Raw genomic sequence first — 27,692 nt, 5'->3', positions numbered from 1 at the left:
ACGCCGAGCATATACATTAAATCGCATGGAAATAAAACTCTCACAGTTCAACAATTCATATTAATATACATAATGTTTACATGTGGCAACACATTTCCTGCCAGTCTGTCACCCCTAGTTTTTACTGTTAGGCTGACAGGTGTTGCATGTCATTGTACCGTATCATGGCTATGTGGAGGATCAATATAGCAAGCTGATTTTGTGTTTTAATTGAGTTGAAAAATATTGCAGCACTGCTTGCCCACGCTGAAGCACTCTGGAAGCTCGTAGGTATACGTTTCTGCTGGAACTCTCAGGAACTCTCAGGATATCTGGGCTAAAAGGATCTACTGGAAACTATCGGGAAAAGACGAATAACTCTCGTGAACTGTCGGGATCTGTCAGGTACGAGAGCGGTGGGGTAGCCTTGTGGTTAAAGCGTTCGCTCATCACCCTGAAGACCAAGGTTCGATTCCCCACATGGGTGTAACGTGTCAAGTCCATTTCTGGTGTCTATTACTGCTGGAATATTGCTAGAAGCGACGTACAACTAAACTCACTCACTCATCAGGTCCGATCGTGTCCTACAAAGGACGATCGGAAACTACAAAGAAGATACAAGGAACTATCGGGTACTGGAACGAAATGTCAGGAACTGTCAGGAACTATCAAGAACTGTCAGAAACTATTACTAACCATCGGGAACTATAAGAAACTGTCGGGAACTTTCAGGAAATATAGGGAGCAGTCGGGAAATGTCAGCGAACTCTCGCGCTAGGATCAGTTATGCCCTGTAAATATGACAGCTCGGTATACCGAGAGCAACAGATGCGGTGATGGTCCACATCGATCCCCACCTTATTTCAAATAACACAGCTTTATGGATAGATGTGTCATGTACACTAGGCGAGATGAGACACACGCTGGTGAGGGGACAAACGTGATGCGTTAATTCACATATAACACTGGCCGACGCTGATATCTAGTAACTATGCGTGCCGAACACGGCGACAGGGACTTTCTGTTCTTGTCAAATATATCACTTGTGAGGAATGGTCTCTCCGAACACTGGGCTTGTATTTCTAGGTGATCAAAGCGGACTCCTCTGTGCATTCATTATCGTCGTTACAAGGGAGTTAACTGTGTGTAATAACTGTCTGTCAATAACAATATTGTTTCATATTCCAAGAATCATAAGGTGGCCAGACAAATTATATGCTACCCATTATAATTGATTCAAAAAGGAATAATTTCATGTCTTGAGGGGAGAGTGTAATCTTCATAATACCTCTACCCGTTTGTTTGTTCTGTCTGCTCAGAAATATTCCAGATGAATGACAGTGGAAAATAATCGGGTATGGAAAAACAGTGATAGAAAGTCACCGAGGCTGACCAATCCATTTGGCAACCCCGGACCACCAGCGTATGTTCCTGTAGCCGTGTTGTTATCCCACGGGATTCTTCATAAGGACAGTGTATGCTACAGTGACGGGCTGATGCCATGTACTACCGACTTTAATGTATACCCGAGACATACAATCTCATCATTATACAGCATTATATATGTAATATGAAACAGCTGATGAGTGGGTCTGTCAGTGGGTCAAAGAGTAGAGGTCAGGTGTAATGATGAGTAACATGCCTGTACCTTGCACTCGCGAATAGAAACGTGACAAAGTGATAATGTCCAGAGTTCGCTTACACTGAAGTGTCAGAATGTCGGTGACACATATGTCGTATCAGCTGACACAGAGATATCAGATATCAAGCGACAGCTGATTATGGCCGAACTAACTGTAATGCTGATCAGAGTAGAACTTAACCTGTATGAAAACGTTGACTGAACACGTGACCGGTATGATTTGTTCATCTCTCTGTGACAGTGCGGTGTGACAGCTTGAGGGAGCTGGGAGCTACGTACAGAGATACGGTCGTAAGGCAATTTGAAACGCAAAGATCTGATACATCATAGACTTGCATCTTGATATCCTAGGGAGTACACTGCTAAAGGATTGATCCTTAAGGCTGATTACCACTGTGTCAACTAGTTGCCTACAACTGTGCCTACGAGTTTGCCTACAACTGTGACTTAGAGTGTTTTCCAGTGACTACGTGTTGTTCAGTAACACTGTGCCATCTACAGTCATACTATGCAATTCACGTGTTCCAGAATCAATTTCTGAGAGTTCCGTCTTTGGATCATGGTAAAACATTTTTCGCCTCTATCGGTGCAAGAATATAATGTTTTCAAATTTGGTTTCACCTTAAATCATCAAAATTGATACCAGCATCAACGCATCGTTGGAGATAGAGGAGGACCGAATTGACAGTACCTGTTTCAGAATGGTACGTATAAGCAAGGATACTGTCCTCCGCATTATCGGCCTCGTGGTGGGCTGTATCGGGATGGGCGTGGCAGGGTCGGTGTTCGCCTTCAATGCATACGCCAATGCCATCAAGAAGACCTTCAATTACACCCAATCAGAAGGTAGGTAAAATGTAACCGCGATATTAATCTCTTCACTAATTGTATTCATCTTTTTTCCTATATTCGTACAGTAATCCTGGACCTGCTCGGTCATCAGGAAAGTCCAAGATCGCCTACAGTAGGATACAATGTACATTTGACTCACTTCATTTAGCTGTAGACAGTAACCGGTTCTGTCTTGGGGCAGCCTTTGTGGTTAAAGCATTCGCTCTTCATACACGTGTTCGATTCCAGACATGAGAACAATAATAATAACAATAATAGTCCATTTATATTGCGCGTTTATCCATGCACATTGCATCCTCAAAGCGCTGACATATTACCCCTGGTCAACGAGTACAGAACACTCCATGTGGAGAATACAACCGGTCGCCTGTCAGGCGCTCAAGGTTCAATTTCAGACTACCATCGTATCATATCAGGTACCTAATTTTACTGCTGGGTGGACAGAGGCAATTTTGAACAAACTCACTTGCCTAAGGTGAGACCACATGCGCCACATGTGATTCGTTGTGGGGCAGGACTGAAGTCCTAGAAACTGAAGCTGCCAAACACGGTCACCCATCCGAGGACTGTCCGCGACCAACGTTGCTTAACTTCAACTGATTGTGACCTGAGCTCTACGCACAGGACCACGCACCGCCATGTATGAAGCCCATTTCTGGTGTTCCCGCCGTGATGTTGCTGGAATATTGCTAACAGGGGCGTAAAACCACACTCCCCCGCTCAGTACCAATGATAAACCGATTTGTGCTATTCCTTCGCCATCATAGGGTGATCTAAAACGGTCCAACATAATAAAAGATCATCTAAACAATCTTATGCTAAAACAAACCTTTCGAAACATTCAAGTTAAATATACTGTAATTATATCTGTACATTTTACACATATATTAGCTATTAGGGAACAGTGGTTTAAAAACACGGAATAGCTACAGAGGCTGATACTCATGCTATAAACACGCCTAGTAGCTTTAAAATATGTTTTTATAAATATGTAATTATCATACATGTTCACGATATCAGATACTGTAGATAACATTCCCAGCCCTCGATGTTCGTATTCATGGATGACGTAACCTCATTGTTGTACATTGTTTCAGGTTTTGCCATAATGCCTGTTATTGATTTAATTCTTTTTGGTATTCTATTAACTGTTTTTGAAATTAGCATTTGTGTGCTCACACAACCATTAACCACATGTGCCGCTAGGATAAATTGCTTTGTCTGATAGGTTTGATTTAGATGTCTGATATGCTTAAAATAATACAACGTGTTTTTACTTAAAACATTGCCATCATGAATACATCCAGTGAAAACAGGAAGTGTAATTACCACAGAATGATGTATAGTATGACCAGAAATTATTGAGAATTTTAGGAATATGTTTATTGGATTTCTAGTATATACAACCTTGACCAGCTATCAAGTGCTTGGTTTCATTCAAGAGAGACAACTCCGTTAATCCTTTTTCATTAGTTTGTGAAGAGTTATCCCCTCTGTTTACTTGCTAGCAGACGACATTTTCAGTGATCCTCAGTATGGATGATTTAGAGAAGAGGAAGTTGATTTTAGAGTATTATAACAAGGACATCAGATCAGCTTAAGTGATTTCAAGTAGAACAGACATCCCTTTGTCCACTGTTTATCGTGTTTTGAAAAATATTGCAAATGGATATGGCATTGAGCACCAGGGAGGCGCAGGTAGGCCCAGTAAATTGACTGTCGGTGACAGGAGGCGGCTTGGTATTCTTGTTTCTAAAAACAAACGAAGGAGTTTAGAAAACTTAAGGCTGGATATGTTTGATAGAGGAACTGTGGTTGTCTGTAAGGAGATAATTAGAACTGAGCTGCATGCAATGGGTTGGCAGAAAAGTCGAGGAATTCCATCACCGATCATGAAACCTGAACAAAAGGAGCGAAGGTTGAACTGGTGCTTACAGCATAGAAATTTTAACTGGGACAATGTGATTTTCTCAGATGAAAGTTCTGTGTGGCTGTTTCCTAATACACTGAAATTCTGTATCAAACAAACTGAAAAACCTTAAAACTTTGTATCAGCGCCCAAATTACAGTCCGAAATTTAACCTGTGGGGTGGCATATCTGTGTTAGGGGCAACGCCCCTCTGTGTATTTGAAGGGAATATGAACAGTGAGCGGTACACAGATATTCTCGAGGGACATTTACTTCCATCTGCTCACGTTTTCTATGGAAATTTTTTGATTTTCCAGCAGGACAACGACCCAAAACATCGTTCAGGCCTAGTTTCGGACCCAAAATATGACATTATTAGATTGGCCAAGCTATAGCCCTGACCTAAATCCAATAGAAAATGTTTTGGGACTTATGAATGAAAGTCTCAATAAGAAAAATCTGACAAATATTGCTGAAATGAAAGAAGAGGTGGTCCGATATTGGGACAGCATGGACCACGACTTCTTTGATCAGTAGTATGCCCCGCCGCATTGAAGCCTGCATTGCTGCCCATGGTGACTTGACAAAATACTAACTGTTCACCTGTCTTTGAATCTGGAGTTATGTTCTGCTAATATTCACATTTGATAAGGGAGTAATGAGTGAAATAAAAAAATTACAGTCTTTAAATTCTCAATAATTTCTGGTTGTACTGTATTCTCCTGGCCTCACACACCACGAAAGTATGTATTATATACATGTAATTACTTGTCATTGTATTCTGCAATTGCGTGATTACGTTGAGCGTAGTGGAAACCATTTCAATGAGTGTAATTTAACGTAATCGACAAGGACACGATCTATCGAAGATAAAAAACAATTTTTCTACTGCTAGTCAGGAGAATTTGGTTTTGAGCTTACCGACTTTGTTCGGGGCTTTTGGCATTGAAACATTCGTCGAAACATAATTACTACGCGGAGAGAATATTTTCTAGCACAAACTGTCAACTTTTGTCCACTTAGTCAGGTTATAACATGCAGTAAGAAAAACTGTCCAATTCGTTAATCAGTGCAAGACCTCAGCCAAATTCTGTCCAATTTGTTAATCAGTGCAAGACCTTAGCCAAATTCTATCCAATTCGTTAATCAGTGAAAGACCTCAGCCAAATTCTGTCCAATTCGTTAATCAGTGCAAGACCTCAGCCAAATTCTATCCAATTCGTTAATCAGTGCAAGACCTCAGCCAAATTCTATCCAATTCGTTAATCAGTGCAAGACCTCAGCCAAATTCTATCCAATTCGTTAATCAGTGCAAGACCTCAGCCAAATTCTATCCCATTCGTTAATCAGTGCAAGACTTCAGCTAAATTTTATCCAATTCGTTAATCAGTGCAAGACCCCAGCCAAATTCTATCCAATTCGTTATCACGTTTAGGCCTTTGTATCCCAGACATATAATGTTACCATCTTTAGTTGATAATTTTCTCAAAATCAGCATTCTCTTCGGAATAACTGCTATTGAGGCGACGTTTGTATGTTTGTTTTTCTTTAACGCCACACTCAGCAATATTTCACCTATTTGGCGGTGGTAAGTAATGGAGTAATGGAGTCTGGACCAGACAAGCCAGTGATCAACAGCAAGAACATCGCTCTATGCAAATGGGATACAATGACATGTGTCAACCAAGTCAGCAAGCATGACCAACCGATCCCGTTAGTCGCCTCTTCCGTCAGGCATGGGTTACAGAAGACCAATATTAATTCTAACCGGGTTTTGTACGTACGATATTTCTGTGCTACCTTTACGAATCTACACAGAAACCGAGCCTCTATTGTGATAAAGACGGTGTCTTCATATTTCACCTTTGCTCTATCCTTATCTACAATGATGTGAAAAGGGAACAATTTTCAAACTCAGGACCTATATACTGTTTTGCTTAATAAGGTATTCTTAAGACTAAGACAAATATGAAAGGCTATAATTATGTAGGAAGAGGATCAGCGTCACCATTGTCCGGCGGACTGGCACACCAGAAACCTATGGTTGTGGATTCGAATCTCCATTTACGAGTAGTCAACATTCTACAACCGGCCTTCCAATTCATTCCAGTACTTTCAAACTGGGAACTGGAATATCATCAAGACGATTTTCTAAATTCTAGTTATAACTTTGTGCATCAACTAACATCAAAGGGCTCCAATGCCGTCCAAATACAAGCGTCACAACCAGCGTCGATTTTACGATTCCGACTATGTCCTGATCATGTGTTAATGGGTCACAAATTCTGATGACAGTGCTCGTGATGAGCTTGTTTCCTGTCACACTGGTGGCATCCATCACACGCACAGGCTAACAATTGTTATAGGCCAGTAGAATTGTCGAAGAACCCGGACATTTGCGATAACAAGCAAGTTTTATGTTCAAACGGCTCCAACAGTAATATAATAAATGTGTCCACACAGTTTATAATTAATGCAGCTTTCAGTTGAAGACATTTCCTTTGTAAATCACATTGGCATTAAATGCCCTTGAGTGGTGAGGTAGCACCTTGGGGCTGACATCTTTGTTGTGACTGGAAACGGTACTAGTTGCCTAACAACTACATACAGGTCAAACATACACACGGAGCTCAAGTAACAATTTTTAATGAGAAATTTAACATATTTCCCCAAGGTTGATTTTGATTGGGTTATTATTACAGACACACAGGATCATGATAATCATTTTTGTCAACAAATTGGCTTGTTATCGCAGATGTCTAGGTTAACTAAAAAAACAGGGATTTTCTACTGGCCTATTAATCAAGGTTCAATCCAAAGCAATCTCAGACAATCATAGGGTACCGCAAAGCACGTCTTGGCAATCAAAGGTAACTCAAGAAAGGCAATCCCAAACAATCCCGCCGTGATATTGCTGGAATATTGCGAAACGCGGCGTTAAATTAAACTCACTCACTCACACCTTAACAATTACATCAACAATTGCTTAGGAAGTCTCTCACAAACTTTTGAATTCATAGTCTCAGTGACGAAAAATAATCCCAATTTGCCATTTTCATATCAATTTCAATGAATGAATAGAGTGAGTGAGTGAGTATGGTTTTACGCCGCTTTTAGCAATGTGTCACCAATATCACGGCGGGGGACACCAGAAATGGGCTCCACACATACAACACATGTAGGGAATCGAACCCGGGTCTTCGGCGTGACTAGCGAAGGCTACCCCACCGCCCTTGGCTGTAAAGAAATCCCTTTCCGTCTAGTAGTGCACAGTGGTAATGCATGCTGACCTTATTTTACAGTCGAGCTTCTCGCCTCGATGGGAAATATCGGAACCTCCCTGGGTTTCCCGGCTGGCATCATGTTTGAGAAACTTGGAGCCCGGCGGACGGCGTTCGCGTCCCTCATGATCTCCTCCTTGGGTGGCTTCTTGTTGTACAGCACCACACTGCAGAAGACGTTCTATGCAGGGAAGGCGTACCTGCAGTACATCTATTTTCTGTTGTTCGGTAAGTCTACAGTATATACTACTGCTAGTGGAGAAGTATCTACTTGTATTTGTTGTGGCCGGTCGTCTGTAAGTAATCGAGTCAGGACCAAACAATCCACTGATTGACATCATGTGCATCAGTCTACGCATTTGGGATACCATGATGTGTAAAACCAAGCCAGCTAGCCTGACCACCCGATCCCGTTTGTCGCCTCTTACGACAAGTATGGGTTGCTGATAATCAGTTCTAACCAGGATTTTCACTGGTAGCTGTATCAGCAGCCGTAGCAGTAGCAGTAGCAGTAGCAGTAGTAGCAGTAGCAGCTGCAGTAGTAGCAGCAGCAGTGGTAGCAGTAGCAGCATCCGTAACAGTAGCAGTAGTAGTAGTAGTAGCAGCAGCAGTAGCAGTAGCAGCAGTAGTAGTAGTAATAGCAACAGCAGTAGTAGCAGTAGCAACAGTAGCAGTAGTAGCAGCAGCAGTAGTAGCGTGGTAGCAGTAGCAGCAGCAGCAGCAGCAGCAGCAGTAGCAGTAGCAGTAGCAGCAGCAGCAGCAGCAGTAGTAGCAGCAGCAGTAGCAGTAGTAGCAGTAGCAGTAGTAGCAGCAGTAGCAGTAGCAGCAGCAGTAGCAGTAGCAGCAGCAGCAGCAGTAGCAGCAGCAGCAGCAGCAGCAGCAGTAGCAGCAGCAGTAGTAGCAGCAGCAGTAGCAGTAGCAGCAGCAGCAGCAGCAGCAGCAGCAGCAGTAGTAGTAGCAGCAGCAGCAGCAGCAGCAGCAGCAGCAGCAGTAGCAGCAGCAGTAGTAGCAGCAGCAGCAGCAGCAGCAGCAGCAGCAGTAGCAGCAGTAGCAGTAGCAGTAGCAGCAGCAGCAGCAGCAGCAGCAGCAGTAGCAGTAGCAGTAGCAGCAGCAGCAGTAGCAGCAGTAGCAGCAGCAGCCGTAGCAGCAGCAGTAGCAGCAGCAGCAGCAGCAGCAGCAGCAGCAGCAGCAGCAGTAGTAGCAGCAGCAGCAGCAGCAGTAGTAGCAGCAGCAGCAGCAGTAGCAGCAGCAGCAGTAGTAGCAGCAGTAGTAGTAGCAGCAGCAGCAGCCGTAGCAGTAGCAGTAGTAGCAGCAGCAGCAGCAGCAGCAGCAGTAGCAGCAGCAGTAGTAGCAGTAGTAGTAGTAGCAGTAGTAGCAGTAGCAGCAGCAGCCGTAGCAGTAGCAGTAGTAGTAGCAGCAGCCGTAGCAGTAGCAGTAGTAGCAGCAGCAGTAGTAGCAGTAGCAGCAGCAGTAGTAGTAGTAGCAGCAGCAGTAGTAGTTATGGTAATATTCCAGCTATATGACGGTGCTCGATGAATAATCCAATCTGGATGAGACAATCCAGTTGATAACATCAAGAGCATCGATGTACTATGGGACTTGGTAGATCACGTATCTCCGTAACCTGTCTAATGTGGATCGCTGTTCATCACATCATTCACTGGACTGCCCGATAAAGGCATGTTTTCAAACTGCTGTCATATAGTAATATGCTGACCAAAACGCATACATGTGCATAGTTTACATAACTGTTACATACCTCTGATCCTGTGTGGAGTCAGCTTGAGATAGGTCGCGAGAGCCCCTTGTTCGTCGTGGATGAGATGTACATTAAAAGGCAGGTTTGATATAGCTGACACCCGTTGTGATACCGTGTGAGGACATCGACCCCAGCTGCCTATGGAAGAGGTCGGTGAACGGAACTTGGTTGACTGCATGTCATCGTATCCTAATTTCATGTTTCGATGGTGGTAATGCCTATCACTCGGACCGATAATTAACAGCTGGAATTTTGCGGCGTAAAACAACACACAGAAAAACAAACAAAAATGGTTCAGCTGAATATTGTCTGATTCATTCATTAATATGACAAACCGTGAAGATCAGCAATCAATGCTGGTCGAGAGAGGCGACTAACGGGATCGAGTGGTCAGACTCGCTGATTTAGTTGACATCGTATCCCAATTGCATAGATAAACAGCAACAAAAAAAACCAATAATATGACAACTTTGTTTTCTGTCCACCGATAGGTCTGGGAGCCATCTGTACCTACAGTACCTATCAAAGGACAAACGAACTGCTACGGACAGGGATGCTTCAGGTGGAGTTTTGTCATGGCAACTGTTCTAAGTTTATGTTCTGTCATATTTTATGCAGGTCTACTTGAGAGAAGGTGGAGGTATCGCAAGTTTGTTCGTGAAATGGATCCAAACAAAGTAAACTCATCGTATCCCAATTGCATAGATAAACAGCAACAAAAAAACCCAATAATATGACAACTTTGTTTTCTGTCCACCGATAGGTCTGGGAGCCATCTTTACCTACATGGTGTCCATGATGGCCAACGTGAACAACTTCCGTCCCAAACACCGAGGCAAAATCATCGGTGTCCTGGACGCCTCCTTCAGCGGCGGACCTGCCCTGGTGGCGCTCATCTACGGCACGCTCTTCGTCAACGGCCACGATCACAATGACGAGGATAAACAAAACCTGTCTGGGTTTTACCTCCTCAACGCGTTGCTCTTCGTTGCTGCTAATGTTTTAGGTATCTTCTTTCTCATCACACGCATCCTGCCTGAAGATGAGGAGAAAAAGTCCCTGGTATCCAGCGAGGAGATTCCTGATGAACTGAAACCTCAGAAAGTCAACCCGGAAATATCTCAAGATATAACAGGAAGAAAGCTCCTGTTCAACTTCGACTTTCATTTCCTGACCTGGTCCTTCTGGATGTGCGCATGTCTTCAACTGATGTTTCAAACAAACATTACAACTTACCTAAAATCCTTCCATATGGAAGGGTACAGCACAGTATTAACAACTCTGAATTTTGTCGCTGGAACCATAGCCAAAATCAGCTTCGGGTTCGGATCTGATCTGATTGTGCATAAAGTTCCACGAGCACTGGTCATCTTAACAGCGACCGCTGTCCAGACTGTGGTTCTGGCCATCTGTATTTACAGTGCCAATAGTCTTCCTATTCTGTTTATAGCGGTTCTGGGAGTAGGGATCCCTAACGGTGCGACGTGGTGTCTCACACCTACCATGACCAGTGAATTCTTTGGAATTAAGTATTTTGGTAGGAACTGGGGTGCAATGATGATTGGGAATGCTGCCGGAGGAGTGCTGCTTCAGAAAGTGTTCGGTGCCATCTATGATAACGCCATACCTATCAAAGGACAAACGAACTGCTACGGACAGGGATGCTTCAGGTGGAGTTTTGTCATGGCAACTGTTCTAAGTTTATGTTCTGTCATATTTTATGCAGGTCTACTTGAGAGAAGGTGGAGGTATCGCAAGTTTGTTCGTGAAATGGATCCAAACAAAGTAAACTCAGAGCCGTCTAAAGTATCGTAACAATGATACCTTAACTATATTGTTGGAATCAAATGGCACATGATACGGTGTTACAACCAGCGCCATTGGTCGTTAAATTTGAGGGGCCATGGGGTAGCCTCATAGTTAAAGCGTCCGCCCCCGGGTTCGATTCCCCACATGGGTACAATGTGTGAACCCCATTTCTGGTGTCTCCCGCCGTGATACAGCTGGAATATTGCGTAAAACTAAACTCACTCACTCACTCACTCATTTAAGTTGAATTTAACATTGCGGTAAAGATTGCAGACATGGCGCTTTTATGAAACTTGTGATTGGTAAATCGTTATTGTGAAACTTGATTTTAAGATTGATTCATGAAAATGCTTGTTCGATTTTAAAAGTCCCCATATATAACAAACTCCACGTGTCCTTAGTTGTACGGTTTACAGAGGTGTTGATTTGCAGTCACCTGGGATATGGTTAGGAAAATCCGCTATTTCGTTATTTTCAATTTCTTTGACGGACAAGGAGAGTTACTATATTCGATATTGTCATAACGATATTAACTGGTATGTAATATTTTGTTATCCAAGACTGGAGAGTGGAGATGTGCCTACTCGGAAAGGTCATTGCAATGCCTTGCAGAACATTGTGGCATTATCGGTTACCATGACGTTTTGACATATTTGATATCAAAGACACAATCAAATGACATCTTTGCCACTGATGCCGGTCAGCTTAAGATGTTACAATGTAGACATTGCTTATCACTGTTTACAAATAATGGATGGCGAATAAAAACTATTTTTGTTAACTCGTTTTGATATTATTGATGTCAAAAGACCCATTGAGACACAAAGGTAAGATTCTTTATGTGTAAGAATGTTTGCTAATTCTTTTATGATAATGTTCCAGGTCTATGTAGTATTTATGATAGATATAATCCCTCTGACACACCATGGAACACCACTACCTCTAAGTCAGGGAATTGGTAAACACCAAATTAAACAATCCTATTCACTCAGAGGTGTGTTTGACAATGTTTGATATCCATGCATATATACAGATGGTTTATCACATAGACAGTTATTGTAACATGTTGACTATTCATCGAATCAGTAGTTGCCGCTGCTTTGTCAAAGTTCGGGAGAGAAATACACACACTATTAACTTACCTTGTGAAAATTCATTCACCGACAAATAAGTTCTTCAAGATTTTGCTTGAATATTTGCCGTTGTTAGTCCTGAAAACAATAGATCTTCGAACTCCTTTGCATAACCTGATCACAAAACTCGGAGGTAAGTATACAGTCCCTTCTCCTTCCATGAGTAATGTATGTAATATGTAAAATAGAATAAACTCCATGTTCAGATGATCTGTGTAATGAAACATTTAAAGACATTCCAGGGCCTAGATTTTTGAAGCTCTCTTACCGCTAAGATAGTCGTAAGTTAATGTTAATGTATGGCACTCAGGACTATCTTAGCACTAAGAGAGCTTCGAAAATCTAGGACCTGATGTCGTAATGGCACTAATACTAAAGCTGTTTAATATACTACCGAAAACAAGGTAAGTAATGAATAGGTTTTGAGTATTGCTATTGTGGAGCTATACATTTGCAATACTCTGGCGTTGTTTCTGAACGCTAGACCTAATCACAATCAAATCTCACTTGATATATGAACATCCCCATTGTGCACATGTATACGGAAGTCAAAGTGTGTGTATATAACTGAACAAACGCTTACAATCCTTCAGAAACAGTGTTTCATGGACAGACCTGACTGACTGACTGACTGAGTTTGGTTTTACGCCGCTTTTAGCCATCTTCCAGCAATATCACGGCGGGGGACACCAGAAATGGGCTTCACACATTGTGCCCATGTGGGGAATCGAATCTTCGGCGTGACGAGCCAACGCTTTAACCACTACGCTACCCCGACGCCCCTTCATGGACAGAAGATCACAATGGTTGTCACTGCTCAAGTGAATGTAATTAGCGCAACGTTTTAAAACACAATGAGTAATGAATGTTCCCAGTAAAGGCACGGAATGTGGATGCATCTCGGGTGGAAGATGTTGCTCTTAGTTGGAGATGTTTGTTTGTTTGTTTGGTTGCTTAACGCCGCACTCAGCAATATTCCAGCCATAAGGCGGCAGCCTGTAATTAATCGAATCTGGACCACATATCCGAGCGATCAACATCATGAGCATCGATCTAGGCAATTGGGATACGATGGCATGTGTCAACCAAGTCAGCAAGCCTGACTACCCGATCCCGTTGGTCGCCTCCTTGCGTCTGGTAGGTTTAAAAAACTCAGTGATGCTACAAATTATCCTGTAGACTATGTCAAAGAAGTCTCCCTGATCAAACTACCACCCTAAGGGAATGCTACTGCATTAAAGTGTTCTTTTAATCAGCGTTATCATGTCAATCATTCTGTCTGTTGTAGTCTTAGCTTAATCATTACATCGTGGGAGGTTCGTTTTATGGTCCGGAGCCTGGCAATAATTCCGGTTATGTATCTCAAAGTTCATGCAAATGACTTTCCCGATTGAACACGGCCTCTTGGGCTGGAACACCACATTAAACATTGAAACCTAATCACAGCGAGGGTATTGATTAGCTGCTATAATATGAAACATCTCCAGTCTTGTTTTCCATCAGAGGTCACTGTTTCGTCCGTGGTTACTGTGGGGTGGTAGGGTATCCTACTGGTTAAAGCGTTCGCTCGTTACGCCGTAGACGTGAAATTGCTTGAATATTGCTAAAAGCGGCGTAAAACTCGTTCACTCATTTCGTGGTCACTGTTTACTAGACAGGTCTCTGTTATCGATTGTATTCCTATGTCAAATGTATTAACATACTTAATTGGAAAATATCCTTTTGTCATTTTTATCCGCAATGACATTAATATTAAAAGTTTTACAATCAAAATTGTCACAATGTTGACTAATAACGATTTTCCACAATAATACGAAATCACGGTTGAGCATGTATGTATGAATCAATATGAAATAATGATGATACATGCTTGTTGCTAGGCAACTAAAATGTTGAACGGCTGATAACAATCCCCCTTCCTAGTGTGTACACATGTTATTGCCTTCTGCATGTGCATGCATCAACAGAATCGATCATTTAAATATAACAACCTTCAGCTCTAATTCAAACCATGTAATATTCCGGTCACTGGAAATGTATTATATTACACAGCATTATATACAGACATTGTACTCTGTTCAAATATTTCCTGTCACACTGAATTGTTGGAAATATATTACATTACATTACATTACATTGCATTGCATTACATACAAACATTGTACTTTAGTCCAAGCTATCTGAATTGTTAATGGGCCTGAAGATAAGACAAAACTACTTTTATTCTCTGTGAAAATGTGTTAAAGTGTAAATCAGGTGCTTTCAATTTTTTGAAAATTCCAAACGGAGACAGGCTTAGTATGATTTAACGCGTTATGACACATGCCAGGCTCTCAACGTGTTTTGAACATAAAAAGTGGAAACTGTGGAATGTAGTTAATAGAGTCAATACTCAGTTATCCCTCTCGGGTATCTGTAAGAGGCTCGTACTTTTCAAACAGGTGCACAGGAGTAACAATCGTTATATATATCAAAACGTACCTTTTGCGTGAAGAAATATGTCGATCACTGTGTTGTTAGCTTTGTGCAATCAATCACATATTCATTCGTATTTGATAAGATTGCCCAACCTAAACAAGTGCAGACATAAAGTGGTCTTGATTATCGGAATATTGTATCAATGTGCTTTGACGTTTTCAGTCCAGACAATTTCGAATACGTTTGGGATTTCAACATTTTTAGTCATCAAAGTGCGTTTTAATTATCGGACAGTGATAGAAGCTGACATTTTCCAGGGGGGATCGCTACAGTTTGTTCTTACATGAACAGAATCATGTACATTCGTGAATATGATAGGGTATTATCATGTGAACATGATACCCTTCAGATTCAAATTAAACTTTTAATTATTCTAGTCATCTTGAAATGTATTACGTTCTATGAAAATGCGTTGCACTTTGCTCCAATATATGTGTCAATTTGAATTGTTCATAACTACATTCATCCTCAGTGAAAATGTCCTAAATTGTTACACAGATTTATTTTTGTAAATCCTAAGAGGAACATGCACATAGGCTTAGCATGGTTTAACTAAATAATACATGTCAGGTTATCAGCATCCCAAAGTCTCAACGTGTTTTTAACATAAACATGTTCATGGAAACCTTTCTCCCTTGTCTCGTCCCTTTCGAGCGTCAATAAGAGGCACACACTTTTCAAGCAGATCTACTGTTGTGATCATCATTAGATCAAACATGAATTCAAGCAGAGTCTTGGGGAATCTAATCAAAGTGCAATGAAATCAAGCACAAGTCACATGAGAAATGGCGACGTTGTGTAACAGTTTTAAAGTGATCAATACACAAAACATTTCTGAAAGTGATGTGACAGTTTATGCTATAATTGGTGTTATACTTCCTCAGTACAGTACATAATTTATTATTGGGGTTCAGTCGCACCAGGGAATCAAACCCAAATTCTCAGAGTGAGACACCTAATCACTAACTCCCAGTTTGGAATAACCAAACATTGCCTAGGACCCTGTCCGTACGCTACAGTAAGCAAAACATTAATTCATGTTTGGTGAATGAGTCATTTTCTGTGATGAGTGATGCAAGAATATACTGGAATGTCAGTCTATATGCGACATGAACTTGAAAAGTAGATAAAAACATGAATAATAAAATATGGGCTTAGTCGGTAGGGCTAAATACATTCGCATAACTATTTTGACGTGAAGTTTGTAGGTGAATTGGGGAAACACAATTGCACCCAACTAATTGTGATCTGGCTGGAGAAACAGATTGAAACATTACTTTTGTGCATCTAACAAATTCACTTCTAAGGAAAACTCCTTCTTTCCAAAACCCAAACGATGTTCAGGCTTCTAAATGTCAGAAAGCTGTTATTCTGCAGGAACTCGAGAAAATCATAGAATGAAAATTACAGATATATCATGATGTTGAGGTGAAAGTAAGGACTAACGTTTGCACACATATACATTGTGGACATCACATAACCTATTGAACACAACAGAACAGAACAGATGCCATTCATCTTCAACAACGAAGATACCATTTAATTTGCAAAACAGGCAATGCCTTTCATTATATACAACAATAATGTATCTACTAGTTTCAACTGCTAGTTTAAAATTACAACACCGAAATCGGGCACATATAATTTTTAAATATTGAGGGATATCATTATTTATCAAGTAGCTCTCTACATTTAATAAAGATCCGAATTGCTTATAGTAAACACATTTATGGCTGATATCCAAAGATGATTGCCAAGATTGGAATAAATCATCATGTAATCTATGTTTAAATGATTCAATAAATATTTTGTGATCACCAATTTGCTAGCTTGTCCAAACAAATCCTAAACCAAATTGAAAAAGAATATTTTTTCGTCCCATCCTGTCTAAAGATAATAACATAAAATAACATTGTTTTGGTAATCTATAGTCAGGAAAGTTTAGAAGTCTACACCAGTATTTCACAGCATTGGTTGTATAAATAAACTGTAAAGGCACCCTTCCTCATCTACCCAAGACCATATTGTTACAGGTGGATTTTTCAAGTTTCAAAACATATTTACATAATTTAATATGGACAGATTCAAAAGTATTTCACTAGGATGTGCCCCATATTTCAGAACCATAACATAGGATGGGTGATATCATACAATAAAAAATCTAAATAAATCTGTACAATTAATGCTGCCGAGTTTCCTTTGGAATTTTTTAACAGAGAATATTGCCTTATTAGCTTGTGATGCAAGACAAGGTGTAGCTTTACTCCAGGATAATTTAGGAGTGAACATAATCCCAAGGTACTTGCAAAATGAAACAGTGTCAATAACATTACCATTATAAAACCAATTTTCATATGAGCGCAAGGGACCACCATTTCTAAACACAATAATCTTAGTTTTCTTTAAATTCATGCTCATACCAGTTAGCTCACAGCATTTACCAAGTACATAACCTGTTATACAGCCTACATCTTACTGAGGACTTATTCAATTCCAACAGAAAGTGAACACACAAACACAAAATAAGAAAACGAATTGCCCGCTTTAGTTTAAATTGGCAACAATAATTATATTTTGAAATTGGCTATTTAATATTCTGGGGGACTCGGATGTCGGAGCTTGAATATTTGTATGTTAATGTAAAGATGCATATGAATAATTTCATTAGATCAATCATATTTGCTCATGATGCAACTGTAAAGTCATTAGATTATTTAAATAGAACCCCAATGGATATAAGCAAATCAAATACTTATATTACTCTACTCTCTATAAAACTTTGTTAAGTCAAAACCTGCTATAATTTCAATGGAGTGCGTTGATGCAGTCTGGGTTTACAAATATATGAGAAACTTGAAACACCAGTGATAAAGTTGAACATCTGCCATATGTTACTAATTACCTCATTACGTCACTGACGTAGCTGCTGAACGCTAAAGAGCCATTGCTGACAATATGATGAGGTTATATTACGCAACCATTGATATGAATGCTAATTTCAGTAGTATGGTAATTATTCATCTATCCATTACCGAGCCTTTAGGAGAACACAATAGAAGGATTAATTTGAAGCTGGTCATAAACGATGTCAAGGGCATATAAACTTGTATCATATCAATGAACAAACATTTGACAGAAACAATTATTTAACATGTTATAAATGTATGAGAGCGATGGCCATATTTACATGCATTTATCATATATGTTTATAGTATCCCTAATGGGCTTATATTTCATGATCTGTGTAACAAATGTATATTTGGAGGCCAAATGATTAAAGTACATTTAAAACGTTGGTCATATGGGCTACGGGTGACTCGTTTATTTCAAAGAATAGTTTCATTTGGGAACCCTGGTCTTTCGTGTTGTGAGTCCGATTTGAGACCACTTTGAACAGAATTCCAGAATCGGTTCCAGATAATTGTAATTTTGTTGTTGTTGTTAAACAACAATATTTCAACTATATGAAGGCGGTCTGTACGTCAAAACAATCCAATGATTGATAACCTGAGCATGTGCCTACGAAACTGGCACGCTATGACATGCATCGATCAAATTAGGTGTCTGGCCACCCGATAGTCGCCTCATTCGAGAATCATTATTTGCTGTAGGCAAGGTTTAACATGGATCTTCCTGCCTTTATATAACTTCAGTAATCCGTGACAAAATGAACGTCCACCAACTATAATGACAAATGTCACCGATGGACCATCTTGCTGAACCGTTTGCATGCTGATATCGAGAGGAATCATGAGAGAGAATATGATAATGGAACTGTATGATTATGATCGAGACATCATGACTCCGAGACCATGATCACAAAGTTTTACACCCTAGGCAGAATGACCATTCGTGTCGCAAGCTCGTTATAATCGACCTACTTATACACTTACGCATTTGGTCCGAATGAGCTTCTGTCGACCTCTAGAAGCTAACACAACCTTGCAAGACGTACACCCCGGAGAGTGATTACCTATGCGGACTCGTTATTCTTACCTTTGAGGTGTATCTAATTTGGTTTATACTGACAGTGCCCTAGATTATGAATATTTTATGTGGACAGTTCACGCAACTGCAAGCAGAGGACCAGATCAGTATCGGCATGTGCTGATCAAGGGCGACCCTTATCAGCAGCCTGTCGCCCTTACTGAGCATTATCGTGCCGTTATGATCACAGAGTAAGCAGGGTCATAAATATGCAGGGACAGAAACAATATCCTTGTGCCATACTCGCATGGAAACCCCGCTGCTTCGCGACGTCTTCAACACCGTGCACGACTCTACGACGTCACGGTGAATCCCAGGGGAGGTAATCGTCTTATCATGAGTTTAATTAGCATGATACCAGCCAAAGGCGGCGTATCATCATCGCCGACAGTGGGCAGCCATGTCGTTGAGGCCAGTTAATGAAGAAAACAATTAATTATGGATATCTGGCTTATACACGTAATCATATTTGTAGGCAAGGTAGAAGGTTTCTACCCGTGGTGCAGGCATGACTGGAAATACATTCTCGGCTTCACGTCCATCAACGACATTTGACAGTGCTTAAAGAACTTCAATCGGGAACTGTAAATATTTACGTTCTATCTTTATTACGCGGATGCTTCACGGACGAAGAAACGCTTGGTTATAAATATAGTCAACATAAGAACTGTGTGTCTGATTACGTCAACAGTCATATCTTCGCCAGTTCCAAAAGAACAACAACGTACGATCTAAATCAAGAAAGATGAACCATCAATAAGCACTCGCTTTTAACACTTGTTGCACGACAAGTGTGTACAATTTGAAAAGGAGAAAAAGTTTGTTTTCTTTAGTCTTAAGAAAGAACAGTCTAACATTTCTGTGGTGAGATAAGCACAGATCACCGATACCTCATGGTGCCAATACGTCATCAAATATGTTGTAGTTTTGTCCCAACACAGAAGTCGTGAACATTTGAATGATCGTAAGCGGATACTCAAAGTGAAGACACCCAGATTCCAACAAAGCTCACTCTTCAGGAAGCCTATACCTGTATCAATATTGTATTGACTCGCACCTCTGGACAATACGGGGGATACACACCTGTGTAATATGAGCATGCTGTGTGTCTTTTACCTGCGACGTCGCCTTGTGTTTGTTGGTCTCCTACTGTGGATTACAACACTCTTGTTTGCATGTGAGTATTGTGTACAGCTGTATCACTGCAAAAGGTTAATGTAGATAATTATGATGCAATTAATTTGTTACGGTTACTGCACCGAGGAGCATATGACGAAACATTGTTGTATGAAGCCTTGTTTAATATAATTGTTTAAGGCATCAACAATTAACTATAGACATCTTTGATATTAACAGTTTACGGGTGTGTTGCATGTGTATTAGGCTAGTGGTGTCATCAACGCACACTGAATTTAAGTAAATTTAGTCAATTCACAATTCAAGCTGGCAATGTGAAGGTTTACTGAATTAATACAGATTTCTCTTAAGTAGGTGACTGGCATGTGCTTCTAAAGCTTTCCAATACATAATTTGTTGTTGATAGTTTATACCTTATATTTTGGCCATATGATTCTAAAAGGAGTGTTAGAGCACATATCTCTATTTATACTAGTACGTGATTGGCGTTACGCTAAGTGCATGTCCTACATGTGATTCTTAAACAGAAAACGTGTATATCTCTTTCTTTAAACTCGTAAGTGATTTGCTATTAAACCTCTACAGTGCCAAAGCATAGTATAGTCACCAATTTATTCCCTACATGCTGCAAATTTTAGAAATCTTTCTTTAAACCCATAAGTGATTGTCGCTAAATGATGCTCCATTCTGAAAAGGTAAAGTCAGGTTAAAATGTTAAACACATAAGTGGCTGTCATTGAACTTCTATACTATAAATTAACTGACGCCAAAATGCTACCAACAAACGAGATAACTACGTCCACACATAAATGTTTGTTTTATAAGTGTTTCCAGGGGTTGAATTGTTTTCTAAACTCCAGTAAACTTCAAAATCAGGGGTTGAATCCACATGACCAAATATTAATTTCACTAGACCACAATTAACAATTTGGTTTCTTTTACAAATAATCTTTATCATTTGGTAGCAATAGCCTTTTGATTTCATCATCAAAATACATATATCAAAACGTTTCAGAAGTTTGCTGTACCACAGTAAAGGTTAATGTGGTTATTTACTTGACCACATATTCTCCCGTTTAGACTCCATGTGTGTTATAGGTTAGAAGAGTAGCTCGGCATTCTACATGTGTACTGGTAACTTAATGCATATGCTGAACAGGTTCCGCTTGCACCCTGACGGAATGGATCAGTGTTCATAATATCAGTCATCGGATCTAGTTTTAATATTACAGACCTTCCATCATAAAACTGGACTATGTCTCAGGACAAATAGTCCACTGAAGCACTTTCACTAATATAAAATATATAATCATTACCCTAGAAGTGATAATTTGGAGTTTGTTCGTATCCTTATGCTATTTGTTTTTATGGACACCTTGATCGAGTGAGTTTTCACTCAAAGAATTATACCCTACTCCAATAAAAACATAATGAAGTTTTACGAAGAAACGTTTCGTTTTCTTTCCCAAATGGTTTCACATTTATCCATGGTTATAAACGTCATGAGCTGACGTTGGTGGGAAGTACTATAGCATAGACACTGGTGTGGATAAGATGTAGGACATTATAAATCAATCAATATCATAGGGTAAACCATATTTGGAAATGATATATTCTCAGCATTTGACTTTAAAGGGACTATCGTCATAGTACATTCGCCCATATGCAGTACATTATAAAGGTGTCCTCCCATTTGTGAGAACTCCCAGTTGTGAGACACATTAATTAATGGTTCAGTGCACACAGGTGGTGCTTCCCCATCCCTACGATGAAAGTGGGAACAGCCCTGTTGCTGAAGAGTACCCGCAGGAGGCATAGTTCATTAATGAGTTAATCAACACAGAAGACATTGTTCGTTGAAGAGCATTTATTGTTTTCAATAGATACTGAAATACTGAAAAGATTATCGTGAACTGGTGATATATTCTACTTGTTGAAGGCCTGCCATAATGGTGATCGGAAAGAGCAGTCAAAGGTTAATAAATACATTTGGATTAATTATAGTTACAACAGTTATTGCTAGATATTTCAAACACGTAAATCTGAGTAGGTAAATTAATTTCTCTTTCAAATGATCACGAAGTTACCTACACAAAATGTTTATTTTTTAAAGCCATTTATCTGAGTAGGTTAATTACTTTATCTTTTAGAGTTACATTAAGTTACCTCCGCAAGATTCAGTTAAATAGCTAATCCCTAATTAGCTGGGGTTAATCCATTCTATCAGATAGGGGATTAGGTGTGTTTTCTTTCCTAATTACCTTCTCCACTGTCTCACAACTGGGGAGTCTCACAACTGGGAGTTCTCACAAATGGGAGTAGACCATTATAAATATTAGTAACCCATCTGCACTACTGATGACCTCCATCTGATTGCGGGTCGGGGTCCCGAAACGCGTAATCAACGCAGCTACGCCGCCAGTCACGTCAAATAACACAATGGCGTGAGTAAGATTATTCCTTATCCAAAGATGCCAATCTCGTCTTCCATTCTACTGCATCAGGTCACGAACATCTAGACCTATTTGTACTAACTCTTGCTAATACCAAAATGTCAAAGTTTCAGTCATCTCATTCAATTTTAAACTACTAACTCTGCAGTTAGTAACGCCAAATCCGTCGTTAAAGTCAGTGCCCATATTTCTATTTCCAAGCAGTAGGATTAAATTGATGTAGTCTGAGTGAGAAACACATTCAGAGGTCACGGAATGCATTCTAAATATAGAGTTGCCCTTAATTAGTGGATGATTAATAGTGTGTATCTAAGATCTCCCGTGACCTCAGAAGGTTATTACACTTGAAATTGACGTCATGTATAAAATATTTACCATTCCCACGTGGATGTTTTATAACGTGTTGTGCCGAGGTCGAAAATGTATTTTTGCTCTATTGAGCTAATCGAAGACACCATACAAAACAGATGTAACCAAGTTAAGTGCTAAGTTAATCATTGATCTTCTCAAATCAAATTGTGATTGCCCGACAGGGTTACGTCGACATGCTTCGTCCTATGGTGTAGACTAGGGCATTATGTTGTCGTGGTCGTCGGCGGGGAAATATCAGGTGCTGCTTCACATATCACAAGTGCATCAAAATAGTCTCTTTGAATCTATTTACTAAAAAAGACATTTTCTTTAAACTAACACACACACACACACGCACGCACGCACGCACACACGCACGCACGCACACACACACACACAGAGATAACTTTTTGGATCATTGAGTTATGTACTCGCTTGTCTTCATCTCAATTGGGTATCCTAATTTTCCTTGGAGTAACGAAATATATTGTACTCACCTCACTCAAACTCAATTGAGTATTTTGCCATTTCCCAATAATTCAAAATATAATAAAATATAAATGTTAGTGTTTGTGATTTACATTCGATCTGTAATATGGGAAATGATAAGAAAGACTACAAGTTGTCAAGTTCATGTCCTGAAATAGAACCTCTCAATATACTTCAGTTAATTTATCTATCCACCGGTGCAAGCTACGATTTGACATTTTTGTGTGTACGCATGTAAAATCACATTTATTGAGTATTTACAAAACTTTAAGCGTACTTGTACGCAATAAAATTGAGGAATTGAGTTTTCACATAAATATTTGCGTAATTTACGCAGATAGGCAGCTTATCTGTACCTCTGTACATACATACATGTATATATATATAATTAGGTTCAGCATCGTTCTACCATATTAATCAATGTTACATACTATTTTCCAAAAGGGCGCTGTTATAATTGCTTTAACTGTTTTACATGTTACTTTACTTTGTTTACTTTGATTTACATTTTCTCAATTGCTTCTTATTGATTTACTACTTCAGGACATGCGGCCAATGTCATTTCAACACATTGTCGCAAATGAAAAATGTTGTAATTCATTGTCCATGATCATTTTAAATGACTTAATTCCAACAACAGCTAAAAAATGTTTTAGATCGGAAACCTGTATTTGTCTTAGAATATATACTACCTGGGGGCGAGTGTGAACAAACCTACAGGTGAAGGTTCGGGGCCTACAACATAGACCCGTAACTTGTGGGTTATTCCATAAATCAAACTATTATCATCGGGATATTAACATTAACGTTTTATGTGTAACATCAAGCTATATGTGTACAATAATCGTTGATATAAATTTAGTTTAAACACCTCTACCAATCTAGCATCAACAATATCATTGTTACATTCTGACGTCACCACACTTTTACACTAAGAATTGCACCTCACTTCAGCCTTTCAATACACCCATATTTCGAAGACCATGGGATATCCGTATGGTAAAAAAACTATTTCCATATCAGGGAAAAACGGAACTGCTCTACAATTTTAACTATGTTTGCAAATGTTAATCTGGACCCCGATCCACAAAGAGTTCGTAACGTTACGACCCTTCGTAACAATATAGTTTGTCATAGGTGTACGAATGCCGTAGTGCTGCGAACGCTTCGTGGATCGGGGCCCAGAGCTTTATCTTACCATGTGAAGATCCTGGGTGCCGATCCACAAAACGTTCGTAGAGCTTCGACATTCGTAAACCTATGGTAAACTATAGAGTTACGACATTTCTTAACGTTACGAAGGTTTTGTGGATCGGGACCCAGTTCAGTTGTCAGTCGAAGGTTAATGAATGTGGCAAAACCTTCACTGAATCATCCAGAAATCCTCAATTGGAAACTGATGCATTTACTGTAAATCTTTTCAGACTCGTTTCTGGCCGAGGAGGCGGATATGAGAGAGCCTATCAATATCGGTTCTAAGACCATCATGAAGCTGCAGGAACTCCGAGTTAACCCACCGTACCAGTTGGCGGACCATAATGATAAATTGGGTGCCACAGTAATGCCCGTACATGTTGGTATCGTTCGAGAAGCCAAACATGTAAAATCAAAACAAAAAGACCTCGTTGTCCCGCAAATGGTCGACAAGATCTCTATTGTTAAACGTAATTCCATGTCACATGACGCTGGCGCTTCATCACGTGACACACCTGTCAGGTCAGAGGAGCCCCCTATATCGGACTACTGTAACCGTGACGGTATCTTGGCGGCATCACAGGAAGGCAAGTTTGTCGTTTTTACATAAAGTTCAGATACATGATAACTGGTTCAGTCAAATCCAGAGTTAAATATTGCATACACTTTACTCAGCTGCACCCATGAAGCATCGGGTTTGTGTGTTTGTCTGTCTGTTTGTTTGTTGTTTAAAGCCGCTCTCGCCAATATTCCAGCTATATGGTGGCGGTCTGTAAATAGTCGACTCTGGACCAGACAATCCAGTGACGAACATCATGAACATCGATCTCAGTAATTGGGATACCAGGTCAGCGATACTCGATCCCGTTAGTCACCCGTATCTTCACGGGTATGAGAGTGTTAAACATAAAGTGTTCGTTAAGCAGAATGACCAACTCGATTCCTGAACGTATCATCGCTCTGTACTATCAAATATAACTTATGACCACCTGGTATACGGTAGATAAAGTCCATGCACTAAAAGCGGAAGGTCGGTGCTTGATCCCCGGCTGAGACATCAAAAGACGTTGAAAGAACTTACTTCCCTGCCTGACGTTTGGCATTATGGGATACAACAAGGACCAGTACACAGTACTGTCCATGTCCATGTTTAACTGCGACGGAGACTAGCAATGGAAAGACCGAAATAGCCATAGAAACCACTGAATACCACTGAATTGTATGATTATTATATCAAAATTTATTTTTGCAGGAATAGCTCCACACGGATATAACCTTGTTTCTGTCCATGTGATCACTCGACACGGCGACCGATCTCCAATGTACACCTTCAACCGTCATACTAGCCCACGTCTTAGCTGTCAGTTTGACCCCCAGGAGGTGATGAAAGACGCCCAACTCGCCGCCTACGTCACAACGATGCGGGGCTGGGAGGGTCATCAACGGGAGGACAGTGGCTTCATGAGCTGGGCCCTCTACCCTGGCCGGAAGGTTTGTGACACCTCACAACTCAGTGCGGTCGGCGCGAAACAAATGCTGAATCTTGGGTACTTGATGCATGAACGTTACGTACAAAAATGGCGCCTTTTTGGACACAACTTTCGTGCAGAGCAAGTGTTACCTCGTAGCACGGAATATTCTCGAACATACCAGAGCGCCATTGCGTTCCTTTACGCCTTTCTGCCACGATTCAATCTGACAGATATGCATGTGAAGCGAGTTTCAAATCTGTTCTTCTGTTCCGAACAAACACTCGCAGCTCCGTGCACGTGTCCAGTGCTGAGGAGTCTTAAGAAGCAAGCGGACGCGCTGGCTACCTCCGCTGTGAGGAACAGTACAGGATATGACACTTTAGTGAACGCCTTGGCGAATATGTATGACATGCCAGTGAGCCGCCTTCCAAGGATGTGGGCAATGATGGATGTATTTCTCTCCCACACATGTAACTCCCTCCCTTTGCCTTGTAACAAACAGGGTCTGTGCATTAAACCAAGAATGGTATCGGAACTTTGGGGACATGTCACAAATTATACCAAGTATCTCATTACAGATGAAAGGTATCAGAAATATGCAAGTTTAGCTGTACATCCGCTTCTAACTGAAATTGTGGAACAAATGCAAGATGCTGCAAACGGTGTCACCAATACCAAATTTCATCTCTTATCTGGTCATGACGCGACCTTGGTACCACTATCTGTTGTTTTTGGCGCTGGCGGAGGAACATGGCCGCGTTACGCATCCAGATTTGTGCTGGAACTATATTCTCGGAAGGATACATCTGAACATTACATCCGGGTGCTTCATGATGGTAAAGACGTCACTCGTGAGGTTGCCTTTTGTCATGGGCATATCCATGATGGAATGTGCCCTTTGAAACGGTTCGCCGACTTTGTACTGCGAGACAATTTAAGACATTTTGATGAAAGTGATTATATTAATCTATGCTACAGCCCATCATAATCTGAACACATACCCCGACATGTAAACAGTATTTTATGGACGTTCATTTCAATGTATTACACAATGATGACGTAAACGCCCCTAGCATGCCGAGGATGGGATACATGACAGGTGAATGGTAAACACATGCTTGAAATAGAAGGATAGACATGTGCATCGCTGTAAACTAGTTATTAAATTAACCGAATGAGTGAATTGGGTTAACGCCACTTTTTAAACAGTGCTCCCAAGCTTAATAGGGGAGAAACAAACCCGAGCACAAATGTGCTGGTGACTAACCTAGAATCACCGGGATTCGAACCCACAATCGTAGTTTTCATCAGTGCCCAAGGGATACAACTTTGCACGTTACCCTCTTACGCTTATAAAATACGTATATGTAAGTAGAATACATACATAATACATATACGGTATACGAAGAGTGAGTTTGATACAGATTTGCACATTGTTTTGCAAGAACGTTATCAAGATATATCCTGGTATACGATGGGTATCTGTGACAACGTCGGGCGACTTAGAATACACCGTCACATTCCTTCAGCGGCATAAATATGTCTAGAGATCTCACTGTATTGTTCTAAACAATAGTAGTTCTAACATGCTAGTTGCTCACCTCTGCTCACCTCACGGACTGCTTGTCCAAGCTCTTGTCAGCACAGCTGAAGATGGTTGTTTTTGCAAGTGAGTGAGTGAGTTTAGTTTTATGCCGCACTCAGCAATATTCCAGCTATATAGCAGCGGTCTGTAAATAATCGAGTATGGACCAGAGAATCCAGTGA

The 27,692-nt window shown here is 40.5% G+C and overlaps 2 protein-coding genes across 2 annotated transcripts; both read left to right on the top strand.

The window, feature by feature from the left end:
- Positions 1 to 239: 239 nt before the first annotated feature.
- On the top strand, positions 240 to 12,012 carry LOC124257163 (probable transporter MCH1). The gene is made up of 3 exons (XM_046691179.1): positions 240 to 2,467; positions 7,685 to 7,891; positions 10,186 to 12,012. The coding sequence occupies exons 1-3, from the start codon at positions 2,323 to 2,325 to the stop codon at positions 11,235 to 11,237; spliced, it is 1,404 nt and encodes a 467-aa protein (XP_046547135.1). The 5' UTR covers positions 240 to 2,322; the 3' UTR covers positions 11,238 to 12,012.
- Positions 12,013 to 25,268: 13,256 nt separating this feature from the next.
- Positions 25,269 to 27,647, top strand: LOC124257105 (2-phosphoxylose phosphatase 1-like). Its single transcript, XM_046691095.1, has 2 exons — positions 25,269 to 25,284; positions 25,706 to 27,647. The coding sequence occupies exons 1-2, from the start codon at positions 25,269 to 25,271 to the stop codon at positions 26,911 to 26,913; spliced, it is 1,224 nt and encodes a 407-aa protein (XP_046547051.1). The 3' UTR covers positions 26,914 to 27,647.
- The last annotated feature ends 45 nt before the right edge of the window (positions 27,648 to 27,692 follow it).

This window comes from Haliotis rubra, unplaced genomic scaffold (genome assembly GCF_003918875.1).
Source record: "Haliotis rubra isolate DU_JTF1 unplaced genomic scaffold, ASM391887v1 Scf65, whole genome shotgun sequence".
Lineage (NCBI taxonomy): Eukaryota > Metazoa > Mollusca > Gastropoda > Lepetellida > Haliotidae > Haliotis > Haliotis rubra.
This window is presented reverse-complemented; position numbering and strand designations above follow the sequence as displayed.